General features: G+C 40.3%; 1 protein-coding gene across 3 annotated transcripts in view; it reads right to left on the bottom strand.

Moving 5' to 3' along the window:
• Positions 1 to 22312, bottom strand: part of TBCE (tubulin folding cofactor E) — a 52327-nt gene that overhangs the window by 8049 nt on the left and 21966 nt on the right. Inside the window, exons 1-7 of one of the 3 annotated variants that reach the window (XM_069010300.1) lie at positions 19170 to 19214; positions 18806 to 18939; positions 15942 to 16026; positions 7104 to 7292; positions 5959 to 6047; positions 5180 to 5279; positions 3318 to 3420 (exon numbers count right to left, since the gene is read on the bottom strand). In XM_069010300.1, coding sequence (XP_068866401.1) covers positions 3318 to 3420; positions 5180 to 5279; positions 5959 to 6047; positions 7104 to 7292; positions 15942 to 16026; positions 18806 to 18905 — 666 coding nt within the window. In that variant the 5' untranslated portion in view covers positions 18906 to 18939; positions 19170 to 19214. Of the gene's footprint in view, positions 1 to 3317; positions 3421 to 5179; positions 5280 to 5958; positions 6048 to 7103; positions 7293 to 12034; positions 12146 to 15941; positions 16027 to 18805; positions 18940 to 19169; positions 19215 to 22312 lie in introns of those variants that run through there. The other 2 variants (XM_069010299.1, XM_069010301.1) reach the window with 2 other exon arrangements.

Raw genomic sequence — 22312 nt, 5'->3', positions numbered from 1 at the left:
TAACAGACAGCATGCCAAGGGTAAACACTGAGATCTCCTCAAGAGGCAGCCTATGAATTGGAGCTCAACTGCTTCACACCCAAAAACATGAAACATCAACCTGCTGCCATATCTGTAACACACAAAGACTTACAAACTCAGATACAACAACTTTTCCTGTTCCAAAGCAAGAGCAGGAGAGACCAATATTTCATCTCTTTAATCTGATTGTGTTTCCCCATGTCAACAAGACAGACCAAAATAATTATCCACTGGTGATGAAGAAGCATGACAAGAAACCTGCAGAGTCAAGAGAAATGAGGTGCATGTTCAGTAACAGAGATTCCCCCACAATAGCCCTGCATTGGGATGGATGGATGGATGGATGGATGGATGGATGGATGGATGGATGGATGGATGGATGGATGGATGGAATAGAAAAACTGCACAAAACTGAAGTATCTGAAGACTTTTCAATAGGCTGACCAAATGACAAAAAAATTGCCAAATGATAGGTCACAGGACAATGCTAAGAAACTCAAATTGCTAAATTTTCAGCTACTGCTTAAAACAGCTTCCACAGAAACCAAAGTTCACAGATCTGACTCTGAATCAGCTCTCAGGAAAGACTGGGGCCTCATTATGGATAGCTGATGGGGAGGTAACAAATAGGCAGAGGAGTAGCCACTGATACTCAAAAACAGAAGAATGGAAATGCAAGCACTATTGCAAAGAAATAAAGATGAGAACAAGAAACAATTGTCACCATGTAAGTCCATTATGTTCCTATATTTTTAGTCTGTTTATCCCAGGAAGCAAAGAATATACTTGGGAAAGGCACAAAGAAGCTAAACAAGAATTAAAGCCATGAAACAGAGAATAGCAGTTCTCAGTTACTTTCATATAAAACATTGGGACTTACTAAATGAAATTATCAGGCAGCAATATCAGAACCCAAAAAAGGTTAAATTGATGTTAAACGATATCTATAGCAAAATTTTCAAATGGGTTCTTAATACAGTTAGATAAATCATGAAACAAAAAATCCAGAAATATTAATTAAATAGAGGTATATACTCTTGAACTCACAAAGCCACACAATTCCAGATTACTTTCTAAGAAGCTCTTACCATGTGCTTACCCTTTGCCTAGAATTTTTCCCAACTACCTGCTGCTACTTGCTAGTGTCACAAGCATGATCCTGCACTTCTGTTCAAACCCATATTTTTCTTTTACCCTGTATAATAGTAATTATATTATAAATATAAAATCTTAGTTTGAAAACAGAACAAATATAACATTATGATTTAAATGCTGAATAAGAAAAAAGGGTTTGGAGCCATAAATATGAATTCATTACACTCAAATTCATTAATTCAATTTCTAAGCCAATGGCTGCTGACTTTAAGTTATTTTACAGGACATTTTTCCCCCTTGAAAGTTATATGTTAGGTTTTGAACAATCAATCAACAATTATAGAGTAATAAGCTCTTTTACCTATATACTAATATTCTTGAAAGTATTTACATATATACAAATAATATACCAATGAAAGAATTCTTTTTGAAAACTGATGCTCAAGGCATGTGAATGTGGAGCTTTGTATTATCGCATAACAGTTAAGCACGTCCCTCTCCTGTGAAAAATACTTTAAAACAGAGGAACAAATTTTAAAAAATCCAAGTATAACTATCCCAATGCCTTTTATTCTTACAAATAACAGCAAGTAATTTTGAAATGCTGTTCACCATTAGATTGTTTTAATTTTAGTTAAAACATTCCTAAGAATTTTGCTTATATTCCCATTGACAATCAGTGTATTTCTCACTTGCTTGGATTATATTCATTATTATTTTCTATTTAAAAGTTGACTTTTCAAGTAACTCCCCTCAGAGCTTAAGCAGTGACATTTTCAAGTGGTTTGTTCCCAGAGTACTAATGTCAGGTACATCCCTTTATTTTTCCCCTTTTGTTTGGCTGCCTCGGAACACCACTTTCCAGCACAGGCTTATGTCTCCCAACTTACAGGGAATGAATTGGAACAAAAAATATGGCCAATGACGAATCATCAGCTAAAGGAGAGTTTCAAGAACAAATGCAAAAGCTTCATCATTTTAAATTGCTCTGACTAAGCTGGGGCTTTCTCACTGCAATTTAGTTACCCCTGGAGAACTCTAATCTGCCTGCAGCCATGGCTCCAACCAGCCTTTCTGTCACCCCGTGGAGGGATGGAGGACAGGTGCTGGCAGGTGCCAACATTTTAAACACCACAATGCACAGATTTACTCTGATGAGCACTAGATGACATTTAAAGTGTTTGTAGCCACTGAATTCTTCCATTCCCTTCACCATTCATATTGCTGCTACTATGGAAGGATTATCAACTGTCCTGCCATAAATCCCACAGGCAGTTTTAAGAGTACAGTGAATGGACACTAAACAAAAACACAGCAGTGACCTTCCTCTAGCCCTCCTGTAAGACAAGAGATAAAGAAGATTCTTTCTACCCAAGCCCCAGTTTTGTTAAGTGCTCTTTTACTGGATGGCAGCTGGCAGCCAAAATCTGAAAAGTCATGCGATTTTACAATGCGGTACTACAAAATCCGGCCCTTAGAAATCCAAATAATAGTCTGGAATTTAGAAGCCATTATAAGTAACGTGACACTGCTGAGATGCACTTCCTAAGCCCCATCTCTGAAAGAAGGCCCACTGCTAAATATAGTTGCCAACAGGACTGCATTGCTAATAAGAGTCATAGCAGGGGAGAGTCATTTAAATGTGCGCATGTTTCAGGGCCTGAAACAAGTCAGAACTTTGCTTTTCCTCTGCTCTGTGCTGCCAGTAACCAGGCATCATGTAGTTCAAGAACCATCAATATGGTCAAAGATACTAATCCAGTCTCCTGCTGATGCAAAGTGATGCCAAAACAAGAATTTCTCATCGTAAGGAAGTATTTTCTTTCCATTTGCATTTGTTCTATTGCATGCATAAAAGTACAGGTAAATCTTCAACAGCTACAAGGAACCAAAAAGTTTTCACTTAGACAAATTTGGGGACACAAAGCTATATTATACTCCAACTGCTTTATTTTGATTTAGCAATTTACAGATGTAGATGAAGTAAAATGTTTCTTATTAGACTCCCATGCCAATATTACTTCCTTCATTATGTAGGATGTACATTAGTTAATATGCTACTAACAGTTACCCCACAGCATCTTTTCAAAGGATGATTTGATTTCAGAAGAACAATATAGTGCACAAATGTTTATTGTGCTTTCCTTGCCTCAGAAACCTCATGATATTAAATTTTTTAAAAAATCAGGAAAGGTTATTACCTCTGTCCATGTTATTCCAGTTTGATTAAGTGCCAGAATCTTCAAGTTTGAAAATGCACTGGATATTAAAGTTGATGTAGATGGAAATCTCATTTTGTTTTCACTGTGTAAAAAGAATAATTATTTGCATGATGAATAATCACATTTATTTAAGTCATTAGTTTGGAATTACATATTAAAGAAAAAAAATACACTCCCCCAAAATTAAAATTACTGCCAAGATGTCACATATTTTAAAATATAATAAAATGTATTTCTAGTTATATTCAAACATACTCTTTCCTAATTTACTTTCCTGCTTCAGGAATGCATATTTATTTGAGAATGCATATTTATTAATCTGTGTCTTCTCTTTCACTAAATTTTGAACATTAAAAGAATGATTTTCATTAATATTAAATGAAACAAAGCCAGAGCTTGGGCTTAAACTCTTTAGTGCTGACTGAAAATGAAGAGCCTATATGACTATCCAGACCTCAGTAAAACAAAGGTGTGTAAAATCCACTCTCAGTAGTTAAGTATCACTACAAAGAAGAAAAGATAAAGATTCTCAAATCTGCAGTCTTCAAATCAGTTTTCATTATTCACCCCAAAAGAGAAGTTTTTATTTCTTTCCTAAGGCCTCATCTACCTGCATATTCTCATAAAAATCTGTCAATGTAGTTTATAGTTACATAATTATGGGTAAAATTTCCACAGAGCTGGTGGATGGTTAACCACTTTTATTCTTCTTCCAACGTTCCATGCACAAAAAGAAAATCAGTAACAGATTTACCTTCTTTATTTTTTAAAGCAAACAGAAGGTCAAACCAACAAAAAACTGATTCAGACTATGTCAGTTTGTAGTTATAACCATCAGATTCCAGCATCAATCTCATTTTGTTTTCCATTTTTTTCACTAATAACTTCTGAAACCCCTTCAGTCTAGAGTACACTTCTTAACAATGAAAAACTGAAAAAATTATTCTGGGTGAATTAAAATAAATCCTCTGTATTCTCATGCACACTGATAACAATAAACCATTATATGTTCTAGGCAAAGATAGATTTACAAATAGCACCCAGGTTGCAAACAGCTGTTCAGTGCTAAATATTGAAGAAAATGGAACACCTACAACTGTTTTAAAAATACATTTTTGTCACATTAATGATAAGAATAAATAAAAAAACTGGTGATTTAGGCTGCTACCTAATCCATTGTGATATTTCACACCAGAAAATTACTGTGGCATGTGCCAGTTCCAGTGGATAGGTGTCTCCTAGACATGTTCTTTATTTTGAAACTATTTTGTGAATTTTCTTGTTTCGATAGAATTGCCGCTTTATTTAACAACATCCTCCTTCTTTTTCCAATGTCATCATTGTACAAGAGATTTTCCCAAGATCTATCACCATGATCTTATCAGTTTCTTACCAGCATCATTTTAGGACAGAAATAGACTAGGTTTTGGGATAATTATGGTTTGGTTAAAACATTATGGATCATTAAGTTTAGTGTCAAGACACAGTTGGTTAAACAAAAGGGGGCTCCTAAATACAGACCTGCCTGAGCAGTCAGAATGTATCAACAAAAATAAAACACAAAGTTTTAAAACTTGGAAGAAAATGTTCTCCAGAACTTAGTTTTACACAGAAGCTGAACTCCTAGGGTTCTAGTCTTTTCCTGAATACGGATGTCAGAAAAATATAGCCCACACAGGAGTTGATAAAGAACAAGATTTAAAAAACCAAAAGAAGTGTTTAAAAACTTCCATTAGAATGAGTCTTCTTGTATCCAGTTACATTTAAAAAGCCGAACCCTGATCCTCTTGGGTTTTGCCCCTACCCCAAAGGAAGAGAAACCCAAATATGAATATTTATACCTGACATTAAGTGTTTCCAGATTTTGAACTTGAGAAGCAATAGCTACTACTGTCTCCCAAGACGATATCAGATTTTTTGATAGGTTTATATGCCTCATGTCTGAAATTTCTTGTTAAGAAAAAGAAACTTATCTCAAAATTGAATTTATTTTTTTCAGAATTAGAATTAGGGTTTGATTTTGAATCAAAAAGAAATAGATTATACTAAGGAATGTTGCTGCTCAGTTACAGCAAATTTTATTTTGATTTGTGATATGGAAATGGCTTATAGTTTTATAAAAGGGCTTAACTATACAAATCCTCAAATGGATTAATTTCTATACTGACAGGAACTCTTACAAGTCCTTATAAATTAACAAATAATAACTGCTTTGTAGTCTTGTAACATTGCCACTACATGCAGTGTACTAATCACATTATTTGTTACATATTGGAAACCTCTGGTGTCTACAGAATGTATCAGTTCTATTTCTACAGGGTTGTCTATTCTAGAGAATTTTTAAAAAACCCACTGCTGGAGTCTTCTGAAACTGCAGTCCCAGTAGCAACCTATGACTATACTTCTATTTTTATCCACAATTTGCATTTCCTCTCAAAAACTGTGGGTGCCTGGCTTTTTAACTTCTTAACATTGCATTAAACTTCTAAATATAAACTTCAGTTTTAATTTTTTTTTTTTTTAATAAAAGGATACAAGTATCATTCATTGAAGTGAACACTTGGAATGCTAAAGTATGTACTTTATTTGTGGTATCATGTAATATGGCAAAAAAGGATACTGGCACATGTTCTGCTGATTTCCTCTTCCTGACCAGCATGGCTCACTGCACACTCACGCACCGAGATATCCACCAGTCTGTTCAGTTGTCTACACAAGAAAGAACATTTTGTTAAGTAATCTTCAAACAGAAATAAGAATGTTACGTAAATGCCTGGTTGTTACAACTACATAACATCCTTTTCATGTGTATCTCTCCTTTGGAATTAGCAATGTGCAGATTACTACACTGCAGTGTTATTCGCACTTGAAAACAGACACATCTCTATTTTTTGCCTTTACATCACTAGTACAAATTAAGTCTGGTTGAACTACAGTTCCTACACCCCCCCAAAAAACCCTCATCCAACTGAAATAAAGAGTGATAAAACAGATTAAGTATAGCTTTATTGGAATTTAATTAGAGGTTCCAAGTTAAAAAGGTTTCTTGCAACACTTTTTGCAAGAGGTTCAGAGTTATTTGGGCATTCTTTGTATCACTTATCAAAAGTATTTTTGACTGCTTAGTATGTTCTGGGAGACAAGGAGAATAGTTGTGGAATATCAGCTCAGAAGGAGACTGCCACCTACTGAACTAATACGTCCCTACTGCCGGAGGCCATTAGAACTGCAATTTATTACACATCATTAAGTTAGTTCCTTTCTTACCCTTCCAGGTACATGAACATGACATGAACTGATTGAAAAACTTGTTCACTAGCAGTACAGTGGCTTTGTGCTTTTTCTCTCTTGGTTACAAAGTCATTAGTGATATGAGTAAAAAAAGATTAAAAAAACCTGTATGCTATTAAGAAAACATAAAAATACACCTATTTAAAAAAGACCATGCATGTGTATGATGACTGCCAATATCATGATAATTTGTCTCTCATTTCTCACTGGATATCATCACCTGCTACTTTATGAAACCAGAATGAGGATTGTGAGCACTCAAACATGACATAATCCCAGTTCCTATTTGTAAAACACGTGAATTACGAAGCCACAATCGGAAGATTTCCTGTCTCTTCCACCATAGTGCAGTCTGGCTTGCTTTTAGACACGTAACAATTTTATATGCACAGCAGTCAATTCCTTACAGTTGAAATACTACCTGACTAATCAATCACTAATAATGTATCTTAGATTTTCATATATTACACTTGCCTTTGCTGTTCTGCAACAGAATCCATGCCAACAAATTCCACAGTCTTCGTTCCAAATATAACTGTATTCCCTGTCCCATACTGAACATCTTGCTTATCATTCAATCCATACCGATCCTTTACTGCAGTAAGAAAATCTACTCCAAAATTTGCCTTGTTTGGCCGGATGAATGATCCTCCTTTAGGATGCCTAGAATAGAGCAGCCAGGAAAAGTTGAAATATGAAACATTATCATAACAATGACTAATTAATTACTACCTTAAAAAAAAATACTGAGAACCAAAGCAGTGAAAAGGCAATTCTACAGGCTAATTGTAAACATCACTGCTCCCAGCAAGCCAAGTAAGACTTTCAAAGTATCTTTGATAGTACTTGATACAAGTTCACATTGTGAGATACCATGACAACTGGAGCACTAGCTCTCCAAAATGTACTTACACATCAAAATTACAGGGTCAGCGCCATTATTAAAAATAACTGCTCTGTTACTTCCAAACTCATTATGAACTCAGGTTCTACAGAAAAAGAAGGTTCTACCTACAGAGAGACACAAAGTAACCTAAATCATACAATAAATGTGCCTGGAGTCTTACCAAAGCCTAAGGAATACTCAGAATAGTGATTGCTACATTGTATTTCTCTTGCATAATTCACTTGTAATTCTAAGAGAAAGCAACCTTGTCCTTCAATTCACACAAATGGCACAACATACAAACTTGTAGCACTCAGAACTCTTACACAAACTCAAACTTTCAAAAATCCTGATACCAACTTAGTAACAATTTTGAATATTCAACAGAAATATCCCACTAATAATGTATGTTCAACACAGTCCTATGAAGTTTCTTGTTTTTTCTTGAGCACTGAAAACACTTTGTTCCTTGACAGTTTCTTGCCATGCAATTGCTTTGACATTTTCTATCAAAGTTAGCAAGGAAACACAGTATCCAGGGTGAACTAGCAGAGAAAAGTTACAGGAATGGTATCACCGAGCAGATCAGGGTCTGATAGGAGCATCAGCCAGAAAACAGCAGGAAGAAAGTTGCAAGCTATGATTACCTGTGTGCCATCAAGCTGAGAAGATGACAGGCTTTGGTAGGAAAGAACCCAAGAGGAAGATACCACTTATGTAAATAAAACTTCTCAAAACAGCATGTAAGCATCAAGTAGCTAATTAGCAAACCATAATATAAATCACCAATGCTACAAAGTTCAAAATTCTCATAGAAAAAGCCAGTAACTAAAGGCCCTGAATCCTATGGACCTATTACAAGTAGATGGAATAGCTTGGGCACCATACATTCGCATTTTTGCTAAAAAATCAGTGCTGGAAATTTCCTGTGCCAATTTCATTCATTAATGTTTCTACTCTCATATCCTAAAGAAGGACCTAAGTAGAAACTAGATACTATTTACTTTCAAAATATTTTCAGTCTAGTTTTGTAGTGACTAAGTTTAGAGTGCAATGATTGCAAAGAAGCAGAACAGTAAACTCCTAAAGAATGTCAACCTGGTGTGTACTTTTCATGTTTGATAAGCATTTTCAATACATTTTTAATCCAGTCTTTTCTCCCATTCCTTTGAAATTCTTCATAGCTTGCAAGCACTTGATTGATTTAAATATTGAACTTCCTCAAACATAAAAATGATGTGATTCTTTCTTAATACCTCTTCTTAAAACAGTAGATTGCCTTTTTACGACCTGAACTAGAACATCTCTTGCCTCCAAATGTATCACTTCTGCATTTAACTAAGTCAAACAGCTTCACATCTGGCAGATAGTACAGGATTCTACTTGGGGCTCTGGAAAAAAATCCTTGTTCTCCTGTCTAACTGTAATTCACACTAGGTCCCGCTGTAAGTTTATTCTAACAACTGTCCAATTTCCTATCACCTCAATTCTCCCCATTTTGTCATCACCATGCCTTTGCACTCAATAGTTCTGCTGTCCTCAACCCTCTGGCCAGAGCTAATCTAGAACCTCACATCTGCATCCCTCCTGTCATACCATTTAGACCTGGCATAGCCAAGACCTTTGAGCCTCTCCATCACCATATCCATTCCTAAGCCCATTTCTGTCCTTTCAGGTCACCACTTCTACTGGCATCTCCTTCCTCATTTTCTGTGCAGGAGACAGTTCTTTCCTTAGGAAAAAAAAAAGTAGAGGAACTACCTTGCCCCTTGTCATTTAAAGCTACAGGAAAATTTTAGTGTATTTATCTCTCAAGACCTTTCTCTTTTTGTTTTGATCATAAGATCATAGGTTTTCTCTCTCCTGTTGCTATCATTTCCCATTAATCTGCATGCTAATATGAGTTACCTAATGTATATTTAAATAAATTCCACAGCCTAAACTTCTTTTTCAGTTCCAGTCTATTTATTTGATCTACTTTTTCAGGAACTGCCACAAAGGACAGGAAAGGAAAGTGCAATAGGAACCTACTTCCAGGCAAAATTATTGTGTATTCAAGGAGAGAGGTCACTGCAACTCATTTTCCCTAAAACACACTGCCTGTATTAAATTTCCTACTAGGGCATATGAACTGTACAAGCTGTATGTACATAGCAAACAAATCATGTACAGCACCTGGACTCATGCAAAAACACACCTATTAGCCACCAGTCTCCATAAATGGGAACTAAACAGATAAATCCTAATCCAAAGAGTCATCCAGCACGCATATCATGAGATGGAAGAACCTATGGATTACTAATCAACCTGACTTGAGCTGAACACCCAGAAGTCAGAGAATAAGGATTTTGTTCTCATGTATGGAAATTGTCTTGCAGCAGAACAAAACACTGTGTGGAAATAAAGTGGTAAAAGCAGAAAATGTGGAATATGTGCAAGTGGGGCTCTGGCAAGCAGCTGGCTCTAGCTAATACTGACATTTCCTACTGACTTTTAGAATAGAGAGGTTGACCCCAATCTCAAAAGTCATCTTGTAGGACACTTCCTATTCATGATTCAGTAGCCTGAAGCATACAACCCATCTGCTGGCATGCTCAGGGCACTTCAAGGATATTCATTAAAATTTAGATTAGCCGTCAGCTTCCATTGATTAAGGAGGAAATTTGGCATCATTCTTTACTGATGTAAAACAAAGTCACAGCACTGCTCATCATTACAGGTACACGATAGCTCTTCATATGCTAGGAAAATATCACACACACACTTCTCTGAAAGTACTGAAGAATAATGCAGGAGTACACAAATTGTAACAGTTACACACTTGAGCTGTCTGACTGCAGAAGCTTCTGAGCCACAGAGAGAAGAGGTCAGCTTTATCAGCCTTGGCAGCAAACATGGATCAAAGGGCTTCTTTGCCCAGTACCGTCTGTTTGCAATGATCAGCTCCAGGCAATTATCATCATGACTGGAGTAAATGCACTACAAGGCTCATAAGGTGTCATAAAATGGAGCTGTTTGAACCCATGCACGTCTTTTCTACATAGGCCCTGAACAAATCTCTTCCTTCTAGGGGAAAGCATTCAACAGACAAAACTTCCATTAGAAGAATCTACACACTGCAGTAAAGAAAATCCTTCAAGTTTTAGAACAGGCCATGGCACCAAATAATGCTTATAAATGACACCTAGCACTAACCTGCCATGGCGTATCAAATTCCTGACTGAACAGAAGAAGCTTTGCAAACACGAGCAAGTACATCAAGTTCTTGAAAGTTTACCTTAGCGAAACAGACATGAAACTTGACTCTGAGCTTCCACAAAACAAGGAAAGAAAGACATCTGAGGTTTTAGATGCTATCTTAAGGTACTGCTGGTGCACAGGACATGTTAGAGCAGTGGTTAGGGACAACCTTTTGTTTCAACACAGTTCTATTGGCAGCAAAGAGCATGAGCTTCTGATGGACAAAACTTCTTAACTGAAACCCTCTCAGGAATCTTAAGAATGCATTCTGCCTTTGCAAAATGGAAATCACTTTTTTTTCATGGACACTAAAATGATATTGACATTTCTCCTGTATTTGAAGAGTTTGTGCTGTAGGTAGATATTCCCAGAGGTAAATCTGTCATCCCTGAAGAAAAAATAGCCTAATCTAATATAAACAAATCTTTCATGGAGCAGATCATCTTGAATGCCATCATGCATCCCTGACAACCAAGGGATCAGGCCCAGCCAGCATGATTTGTTGAAAGGCAGGTCCTGCTTGACCAACCTGACCTACTCCTGTGACCAGGGGGCCTGCTAAATGGATGAAGAAAGAGCTGTGGATGTTGTCTACCTAGATTTTAGTAAAGCTTAAACTCTGTTTCCCAGAGCAGTCTCCTGAAAAAAGTGGCTTCCTGTGGTGTGTGTGGATGGGTGTACTCTTTGCTGAGTAGAAGACTGGCTGGATGGCTGTGCCCAGAGAGTGGTGGTGAATGGAGTCACATCCAGCTGGCGGCTCATCACCAGTGGAGTTCCCCAAGGCTCAGTGCTGGGACCAGTTTTGTTCAACATCTTCATCAATGACCTGGACAAGGGGATCCAGTGCACCCTCAGCAAGTTCATAGATGACACTGAGCAGGGTGGGAGTGTTGACCTGCTGGAAGGCAGGAAGGTTCTGCAGAGGGATCTGGACAGATCCCTGTCCAGCTGGATTGATGGGCCAAGACCAATTGAATGAAGTTCAACGAGGCAAAGTGCTGCATCCTGCACTGGGGTCACAACATCCCCATGCAGAACTAGGGCAGTGATTGTCCCCCTTGTGCTCAGCACAATGAGGCCACACTTTAAATGTTGTGTTCAGTTCTGGGCTCCTCATTACAGCAAGGACACTGATGTGCTGGAGCAAGTCCAGAGAAGAGCAGTGAAACAGGTGAAGGGTCTGGAGCACAAGTACTATGAGGAATGACTGAGGCAGCTCAGGATGTTTAGCTTGGAGAAAAGGAGGCTCAGGCAGGATTTTTTCACTTTCTACACCAACCTGAAAGAAGCTATGGCCAGGTGGGGGTTGGTCTCTTCTCCCAGGCAACATGTGACAGGATGAGATGAAATGGCCTCAAGTTGCATCAGGGGAGGTTTAGAAAGATATTAGGAAAATTTTCTTCACAGAAGAGGTTGTAAAGCATTGGAACAGACTGCGCAGGAAAGTGGTGGAGTCATCATCCCTGGAAGTGTTCAAAAAACATGTGGTCATAGCACTTGAGGACATGGCTTAATGGTGAACATGGTGGTGGTGTTAAGTTGATGGACTTGATGATCTTAAAGGTCTTTCCCAAGCTAAACAGTTCTATGGTTCTTTTGGGCAGGAAAATAAAATTCCAAAACAGTAACATAAAATTGGTCACAACTGCTGTCTATACACAACTTATAAAACTCAATGAAGAGGAAAAAACTGGTGCCGTGGATGACTCAGCATTTCAGGACTACACAAATACACAAAAGTCCAAGTTCCCATCAGAAGAAAACTTAATAACACAAAGGGGGAAAAAAACAACACAAAGATCTGGGCAGCAACTGCAATTCTGACAGGCTGAAAACATCACAGAAACAAGCTTTACTATACTTTCTTCCATTTTTCTGGTCTGCTGTGAAACTCAAACTGTGAAAAGGGATTAAATTTCAATATGGTCAATACTTCTACAAGATCTGTTGAAATATCAGGATTCCTCTGGAAAGTGATCTGGGAAGAACAAAATATTCTCTAGCAGAGAGAGAACTATAACTAAAAGTACCCTAAATGTGTGATTAAATGTGTGTAATTGCTGTGATAACAGCAGAATGTTATGCCTATCTTGTGACATAAGCAGGGAAGTATGTCCGCTTACTGCTGGAGGATCCACACATCTTCCCCAGCAAAACAGCAGGGATAAAAACAGCTGCTAAAATAGCAGTGCCTATGTAAATGCTCCGAGTGAATGGAATACCCAAAACTGACTGACCAGGAGGGCTAATGAGGAAGATGACCCTTCTGCCAGATTAATGGGGGCAGGGGGGACACTCCACTTGACAGGAAGCATAAAAGAAGCCTGAACAGAACAGAACAGTTACAGAACATCTGTGACTGTGGGGAGAAAGAAAAGGTACACCAGAGCAGCAGTCAAAACCTGGCTTGATGCTGTCAAAAGTTACCCCAGCAGCAGCACATCTCTGCCTACACCAGACAGAGCTGCCTCATGGTCAGATGCCGAGGTGAGCCTGGGCCCAGCAAGGACAGACATCGTGAGGAGCAACACGTGCCCCACATCTCAGCGTGCTCGTGTGGCCTCGGAGGTGCTCTCTACCAGCAGGTGCATTAACAAATTGCAGGAAGCAGTGCAAGGATGCAGCAGCTGGAGCACCCATGCATCCTTCAGGAATTGTGTGGGGCTAAGGCACTGGCATTCCCAGGGAAGGAGGGGTGTGCTTGTAACCCACATTTCCCAGGGGAGCACCTGCATACAATCGTGTGAATGGGCCTGTGGGACAAGAACCTATTGGAAAGCATATTCATGTTTCAAAAGGTGTATACAAATTTTAACACTGTTTTAAGGCTTGATTACTCCTCATTTCTCTTGAAAGACTGTAGAGTATAATTTAATTACATTATACACTACTGACAGCAAAAATAGTAGCTTCCTCAGTTATTAAGAAACAAGATCCTATTACCACAGAAAAAAAAAACCCAAAAATACCACTAGATTGTGCATTGCCATTTCTAGCTGATACAGGGTTGATGAACATGGCTCATGATGTCAGCATAATTTGAAGTATGGCTGTTTTGTTCCTTGGTATTCATATTCTTAAGAAGTTCAATTATCACCACATAATATATGACCCAGATAAACTTACTGCCATGAAACATGAAAGTTTAGGTCATGTTTTCAAAAAACTTACTATAGAGATCACACAGAGCTGTAAGCAGACCTACTGTTCCAAGTAAGGACTAGAAAGAAGATTCTCTGGTAATGAGAATCTCAAAATCAGTTTTATTTTCCTCTTATGATCTTATTTTCAAATGTCACTCTGAGGGATGCATTTTTAAAAGCAGTTAGTTTCCAAATTGCCTTAAAAATAATTCTAAAATGTTCTTTCATTGCATTTGTTTACAGTATAACCTACTTGATCAGCAGCTTCTGCTTATCAGAATTCAAGGAGGGAGCAAAGTAGGCAAAGGATACTCATGATAAGGTGTAAGGTGAAAAGTACTTTTTTTTTTTTTTTTTAAATGTGTATATACATCTACAAAGAAACATTACTCCCTCCTAATCAGTAGTAGTAAAGAGGTGATGTTTTAAGTTGTGGGAGGGTTTTGTTTTTTAGCATTCTTTTTTGCTAAAATAAGGTAACTATTTTTTACTTAAGTTTGCCTACATCTTCACAGTCAGTACAAGAACTACAAATGTGCCTGAGCACAGGAAGTTATGTCTGTGTGTCATGGTGGACTGCTAGAACTGTGTATTCTCTTAGACTCCAGAAGGACCTTTTCTGATTGGAAAAAAGCAGAGTACAAAGAACGGGTATTGTAAGAATGACATGTTTAAAGACCAAAACATTTACATTTGTTATGGGTATGGAGCTTCACTCAAAACATTGATCTTTCCATCAATAATTGAGATTACTATCTGAGATCTCATTTCCTGGAAGCACACTAGTGGCTGCTAAAAACCCAAGAGTCTATACACATGTATATAAATATCATATACACACAAATGTAAAGCAGTCAAGTTTCTGAAAAACATTCATGAAGTATTCAGTTGCTTTTTCTGTCCAGAGAGATTTGGAATGGTCAGCCAATTATTTCTATGTTTTTCTCCTACAGCAGAACATAGCTAGCTTCAACTTGGAAACTGTTTCAATTACATTCAAAGCATTTAGGAAGCAACTTCCACTAATATATTAATTTAAGAGACATGGTTGCTCTAAAACCATCATTTCCAATTCTTTAGCTGAAACAAAAAATCCAACAATGTTGAATTTTTCTCTTGTATTAAGTGTGCTTAGCCTCCTCAAGCCTTGTTCTACTGTTATTAGATACAAGGGAAAAAATATCCAGCCCCCACAGGGGAGCGTTTTCTTCTTTACTTATTTTTCTAAAGAATAGATTTTGTTCTCTCCTCCTTCACCACATCAATGCTCAGGAACTTACTGAGCTAGCAGTCTGCAGTAATTAAGAGCTGTTAATGACTTTTTTCTATTAATTCATCCAGTTACTATTTAACTTACAAACTTTTAGCTGTTGCATGTCTCCTGGCATAGAAATCAACCACTTACTGCAGTTAATATCCACCCTGGAGTCCTGTATTCTGCAGTTTCAAACATGTTAAGTGCTCAAATCTTTACACTTTGAAGTAATGCATGCATATACTTAAAACCCCCACACAGCTGCACCATGTTTTGCATGTACTAAATGCAGTGAACATATTCAACGATTCCTTAGTGATACAAATATAGCCCAAATCATTAACAGGAAATTGGTATTTTCCCTTAACAAGATACATGCAAGCCATCTTAAATTCAAATCTAAACTGTATTTGAGACAGTTAAATATGGACCAATATTTCAGTTCCGAATTACCTAATGAAGATGAGTAGAAACTATTGATTTTCTAACTAAAGGGTCTAAAACCTACTAACGGTAATATTACTAACATCCAAAAGTCTCATTTTATAACATACCTCTGAAAACATGACTTGCATTTTCTAAGTATTTACTATATTCCAAAACCCTAACTAGATTGATATCAATGCAAGAGCCTCTACAGATTAGCTAGTCAGAGTACTCAGAATTACCATCTTTTTAATACTGGCCAACTGATAACAGAAGGGTTTGCCCTAAAAATCGCCAAAGGGCCTTTTCCCATGACCATTCCATCACCATGCATGACATGCCAATGCTGTGAATCAACTCACCTGCACTTAAAATACTGTGTTCCTTCATAGCTGCCATCATGCTTTCCCCTCTGAGGATCATCCCATTCCACGCCCAGCCAAATTCCTGAAAAAAAATGGTAGATACGTTTTCAAATTTAGGGCATTATATCCATAGAAATCACAGTTGGAAAGAACCTCTGCAGTTCACCTAGCCTAATCTTCTCTCTCAAAGCAGGAGATTATCACCAGCACTAAAACCAGTCAGTCAGGTACTCTGTTACCTAGCCAGACCTTGAAAATTTCCAAGGAGAGAAAGATTCCAAGACATCCAGCGAGCATATTCCAGTGCTGCATCACTTCTGTAATGGAAAAGATTTTCCTGCTGTGGCTGTTGTCCTTTATTACATAATCTAGTACTAGTAAAAAGAGCTAGGCTCTGCCATCATTGTAACCACCTATCAAACAGCTGCAGGAAGCCATTGGATGTCACTTTTTTTTCTCTTCACCACATTAACCAAGCCCAGATCCCTCAACCTCTTCACAAAACATGTATGGTCTGTGCCCTTAATCACTCTGGCAGTCCTCCAAGACTCCTCATGAGAGGAGGAGACCTTTGAGATCCTCTCAAGTTCATCTGCATCCCTCTTGAACTGAAATGGTCCCATGCCAGATACATTACTCCAAGTGCAACCTTGTTAAGAACCCCTGCCCCCAGAGAGGGACAACAACTTCCTTTAACTTGCAGGCCATGTTCATCACTTCACTCTGAGGTAACCTAGTGCAACATGTATCTTTGCTTGTTACACGAGATCACTGCAGCTCATCTTCATAACAGTATCCAACTTAATTCCCAAGTCCTTTACAACAGGCTCTGAGTTGCCAGTACTTCCTGGCCAATACTAGATGTGGAAATTTATCCTTCTTGAATCTTTTGGATTCAAACCTAAAGCTCATAAAGCTTGATCTGGATTGCAATTCTAACTTGTATCACAGCAGCCATTTGAGGGTGAACACTGCTCCTCACTCAAGTCACTGGCAAATATGTGAAACAATACAGACCCCAGCATTTACTTTTGTAGTACTCACTCGTTACCTGATATCAATTAATTACATTTCTACTTGACAAGTTTCAACTCATTTAACAGTCCATTCACCTATCTTATATTTCTTCAGCTTCCAAGTAAGATTCTTTATGGAGACACTATTAAAAGACTTATTAAAGTCAAGAAATATTACATCCTTTGTTCTCCCTTTATCCACATTCACAGTCAAATCATCATAGAAAGTAATTACACTTGTGAAGCACAAGTTGTTCTTATTTACAAGTACCAAATACTCCCAACTACCATATTGTCCTTCACAGGCTTGGAAATGGATTCCAAGGAAACATGCTTACAGATCTTTCCAGAAACTGAAGTGAGGCTAATGAGTCTACAGTTCCTGGTTATCCTTCTTGCCTCTTCTAGAACTGTATGCAGGGCTAGTCTTCTTCCAAGCACCAGCAATCATCCCATAAATTTAAATATCTATAGTGGGTTGACCCTGGCTAGATATCAGGTGCCCACCCAAAGCCACTCTGTCACTCCCTTCCTCAACTGGAGAGGGGAGAAAAAATATAACAAAAGTTGAGGTTAGGACAGGTAGAGATGACTCACTAATTACTGCCATGGGCAAAACAGACTTGACATGGGGAAAAGTAATTGAATTTATTACCAATCAAAATCAAAGTAGAATAAAAAGAAGTAAAATTTTAAAAATACCCCCACCCAAGCTTTCACTCCTTCCTGGGCTCTACCTCCTCCCCACCACCTCTCCCAGTGGTGCAGGGAGATGGAGAATGGGAGTTACAGTCAGTTCATCACACCTTACTTCTGCTGCTTCCTCCTCAAAGAGAGGAGTCCTTCCTGTGCTCCAGTGTGGGGTTTCTCCCATAGAAGACAGTCCTCCATAGACTTGTCCAACATAAATCCTCCCTATGGGCTACAGTATACCTCCTTTGGAACTGCTCCAGTGTGGAACCCTTTTTTTATCATGGGGTATAGTCCTTCAGGAAAAGGCTGCTCCAGTGTGAGTACCCCACAGGGTCACAAGACCTACCAGGAGCCTGCTCTGGTGTGGGCTTCCCCTAGGGTCACCACTTCCTTTCAGGCATCTACCTGTGTGACTCCTCCATGGGCTGCAGGTGGATCTCTGCACCCCTGTTGATCCCCATGGGCTGCCAGGAAACAGCCTGTCTCAGTAGGTCTGCAAGGGAATCTCCTCTCTGGAGTGTGGAGCTCTTTCCCCTCCTTTACTGACGTTGGTGTCTGCAGGGCTGTTCCTCTCACATATTCTCACTCAGCTCTTCTCTGGCCACAGTTACTTCTGTACAATGAGTCTCTTTTCCTTGCCCTTCTTAAAGATGGTTTCACTGAGGTGTAATTACCATTGCTGATGGGCTCAGCCTTGGCCAGCAGCAGGTCTGTCCTGGAGCCTGCTGGCATTGGCTCTGTTGGACACGGAGAAAGCTTCTGCCATCTTCTCACAGATGCCACCACTGTAGCCCTTGTCACTATCAGAACCTTGTCACACAAACCCAGTACAGTATGTTATCAAAGGAGTACTTGGTCTGCTGATCTGCTGCTGCTGCCTCTTACCTTCCCTGACTATGCCAGCACAGAGATCAAGGAAAAGACTGTAAAGTACTTCTTAAACTCCTTTTGACAACTCTGACTTCTTAAAAAAAACCCAAACCCCACATAGATTAGAAATTGCCATATTTACACAAGAACAATGAGGAAAAATCAAATTGTAAATTGCCTCGTTCTACTTGGCAACATTTGGGTTATTTAATTAAGAAGAACACGAGTAGAACCTCGAGAACAACCATAAAATGTGAAGATTATTACTTTTGTGGCGCTTACCTGCTGTACCAGACACGCTGCCCACATAGCGCACAGTCCCATAGTCGGTGCCACAGAAGACCCGCCGACCCAGCGCATCGGGAGGCACCCCAGCAGCCATCTCGGGATAGCTGGAGTCCGGGCTGCTCCCAGACCTGCAGGGACAGGAGAAACGCCCTTAACACGCGCGCAAGCCGCTGCTCTCACAACGCCCCTACCTTGAGCTGCTCTTTTGCCGCCCGGCTACACGCCGGGCTCCCTCCCAGCACTACCCCCTGCCGCTCGCACACCCCGCCCCGCCGCCTGCTCCCGGAGCAGCCTCCTCTGGCGCTGCTCTCAGCCCCAGCCCCCACACGCGCGGGGCCGCGGGGCGCAGCTCACGCACCGGCGGGGCCGCGCCGCCGCCCCACTTCCGCCCTGCACCGCCCGGCACCCGCCGCCCCGCCCCGCCGGCGCTCTCGGCGCCCTCCTATTGGCCGCGAGCCCCGGGGCCGCCCTGCCCTGGCTTGCTATTGGCCCACCCCCGCCTTCTACCTTACTCAGGTCACCGCCTTCGGGGGCAAACCGACCCGGGGCGTCGCCGCCGTAGAGCTTTCTGGGTAGTGCAGTTCGTCGAGGCTACCCAGCCGCGTGGGCTTGCCGGCCCTGGACTACAACTCCCAGAATGCCGCAGGGTGAGAGGCAGGCGCTGTGATTGGGCGAGCCGGGCCCGCGGGGCGGTGCCAGGAAGGGAGGCAGCGGGAGGCCCTCGCCCGCGTGCCGGGGTGTCCCGCCCGTCCCTGGGAATTGCGCCTCTCTCTGAGTAGCCGCAGACTTGCGGTGGGATGTGAGGACGGAGCAAAGATGCCCGGGGAAGCGCTGCCCTGCTGTAAAGCAGCGCGCGGTGGGCAAAGCCCTGCGGCACCGGTGAACCGACACGGAGCAAGAGATGGTTCCGAGTCCGTAACTCAAGGCTGGGGCGCTCTCTGGGAGCAGCGGCTGAGGAGAACGTGGGCGACTCGCTGAGCAGTAGAGCTCCCCGGAGCACCCCCAGGCCCGAGGAACTCCCACGCAGTTGTATTCCCCTGTACGCTGCTACACTTGTTGCTGCATTTATTTCAACATTCAGCATTTGGGAAAAATATCGCCAAGACCTGTAATGATTAGCGAACACATCTAAAAAAAAAAAAAAAATTAAAATCGATGTGTCCACTGTGCGTAGATTAGCAGCAAAAACTGAAAGACCTGACTGTATTCTAGTACCAGTTGGTGAGGAACATAAATTTAGTAAGAGCTCTTCAGTTTGATAGAGATAGGCATGGCAAGATCTTCTAATAGCTGCGGTTATAAGAATCAAAGTATCCTAACTGTTGTTTTTCACATTTGTTAATCTCTTGTGTTTCATAGTTCAATGGCCCATAACAGCGTAATGCAAATAATATCATCTGAATGTTGGCACCACAAAGACGGGAACAATCATGACAGTAAATAATTAAGCAGCTCTTCCAGTCCTATGCCTCCATTACATTAAATCTGTCTGTTCTTTTGGCAAGCAGGATATTAGTACTCTTTACTCTGAGTCTGTAATACTGACTACAGAAATCAGGTGTGGGTATTTGGTAACACTAGCACATTCCAATCAAAATAATCTGGATAATGTGTATATTCTTTAGTATGCTGAGAGCTTGCATCTTCAAGTAACAGGCTTCAAGGGTATGCTGTACTGTCTTGCATAAAGCAGCTGCTCCCCAAAGGGACAATCCAGCAAAGATCTCTGTGCCTTTATCTCATAGTCCTCCTTTGCCATAGGGTTATGATCCAGTTTTAAGGTTCTTAGAAATGCCTCTGTCCGAATTAAGGTGCAAACGAGACCATATGCCAGTAACAATAGTAAAGGTTTTATTTGATGGTAAATATGAGAGAGAAAGAAAGAAAGGAAGAAAGAAGTAGAAGATAGGTGGGGGGGGACAGGAAGAGTGACAGGGACAGAATAAGGAAAATATCACCACTCCGTGGATCCCAGCGATGTTCATTGATCCTCTCCAGCTGGTCTCTTGGTGGTGAAGGTCCCCCAAAAGGCACAGAGTCCCATGGGTGTACATGCTCAGGCTGGGTGGGCATGTCCGGGCGTGTCCCCTTGACTCTGGGTCTGTTGCACCACGTGCAGTCCTGTGGGGCCAAGCCTCTCACATGAAAGTCCCTTGGATGTGCCCTGTGGGGCTGGGGGCTCCACAGCTGGGCCAGTTTGTGTAACGGAGGATGGATGGGTGTTTATTGCCTCTCACCAGAGGTTGCACCATGCACCCAAAACCTCCTTCTCCCCCCGCGGCTGAGAGGAATCTGTGTAAACCTGGCTTCTGTGAGCTGTGCTCTCCCCCCACCCCAAACTCACCCGGGGATAGCTGCAGCTGGTGGCTTTGGCCTTTTGTGGATGCAAGCCTTTCCCTCAGTGTGAAATGACTGACCAATGTATTTCCCCCTATCTAATCAACAGTTTGACTTTCAGTTCAAAGTCCCACTCTTCAGGGAGGCTTCTTCGGTTGCAGCTTCTTTATCAAGAGCAAAACTTTACATCAATGTTTGAGGCATGAACTACTTTCAGTCTCTGACACACAGGTAATCTCTTATTTCAGGCCAGCTAATAGCATTGGGGGAAAAAAAAGATACCCTAGTCCTTCTTCCACATCTTTGGTGGTGGTGCCATCTCATCTGCGTTCCTAAGCCCACTCATCTCCCACAGAGGGCACTCTTGGAACGATCTGTTCCAGTTTCAAACCATGCTGAAGCTACATGGATAGTGGTACAAGTGACAGCAGGTAAGTCCTCTTGCTCTCCTTTTCTGACTCCTCCACTGTTCCCAAGGTCAAACCTGAGAGCCTGCTACACTTTGTGTACTGCCTGACAGGAAAAGTGCTGAAAACAAGAAAATACTTTCTGTGATCTTTCTGATCCCAGCTGCCCATCTTATCCCTAGTTTGATGTGTAATCCATCCATTCTCAGAACCTACACGCATGTTGTCAAATTTATGTGTTTAGTATTTCTAAAATGATAAGGAGTATAGCATAACTTACTGTTTATTCTTTCTATTTCTTTGCACTTCTTGTTTCAGTGTTGTAATCAACAAATAGCCATAGCTCATGTTCTGTACTAGACAAGGAACAGGACAGTCCCAATGCCAATTTAACTAGACCAATTTAACATTTTCACCTCATTACCTCAAATTACCACTTCAGCATTTTATAAGCACTTAAGTAAAAATGGTTTTAGCTTCTGAATTTATTGAACATTCATGCTGGTTAGTGTATAAGATAAGAGATTAGGTTTATAGCACAGTTTTTACATTTCTGTGAATAGCAATGACAATTCTTCTGTCTAGCTTTTACTCTGACCTGTACATTCCATCCCACCCCCCCAAAAAAGCCAGTTATCTACAGGTTCTTCAGCCAAAACCACAGAAAAACTGTTGGAGTTAGTTCCATGCTTCATATACTTATTCTGCAATTATAGGAAATTCTACTTTTAAAGAACTTTGTTTTGTTTGTTTTTTT

This window comes from Aphelocoma coerulescens, chromosome 3 (assembly GCF_041296385.1).
Source record: "Aphelocoma coerulescens isolate FSJ_1873_10779 chromosome 3, UR_Acoe_1.0, whole genome shotgun sequence".
NCBI classification, from domain to species: Eukaryota; Metazoa; Chordata; class Aves; order Passeriformes; family Corvidae; genus Aphelocoma; species Aphelocoma coerulescens.
This window is presented reverse-complemented; position numbering and strand designations above follow the sequence as displayed.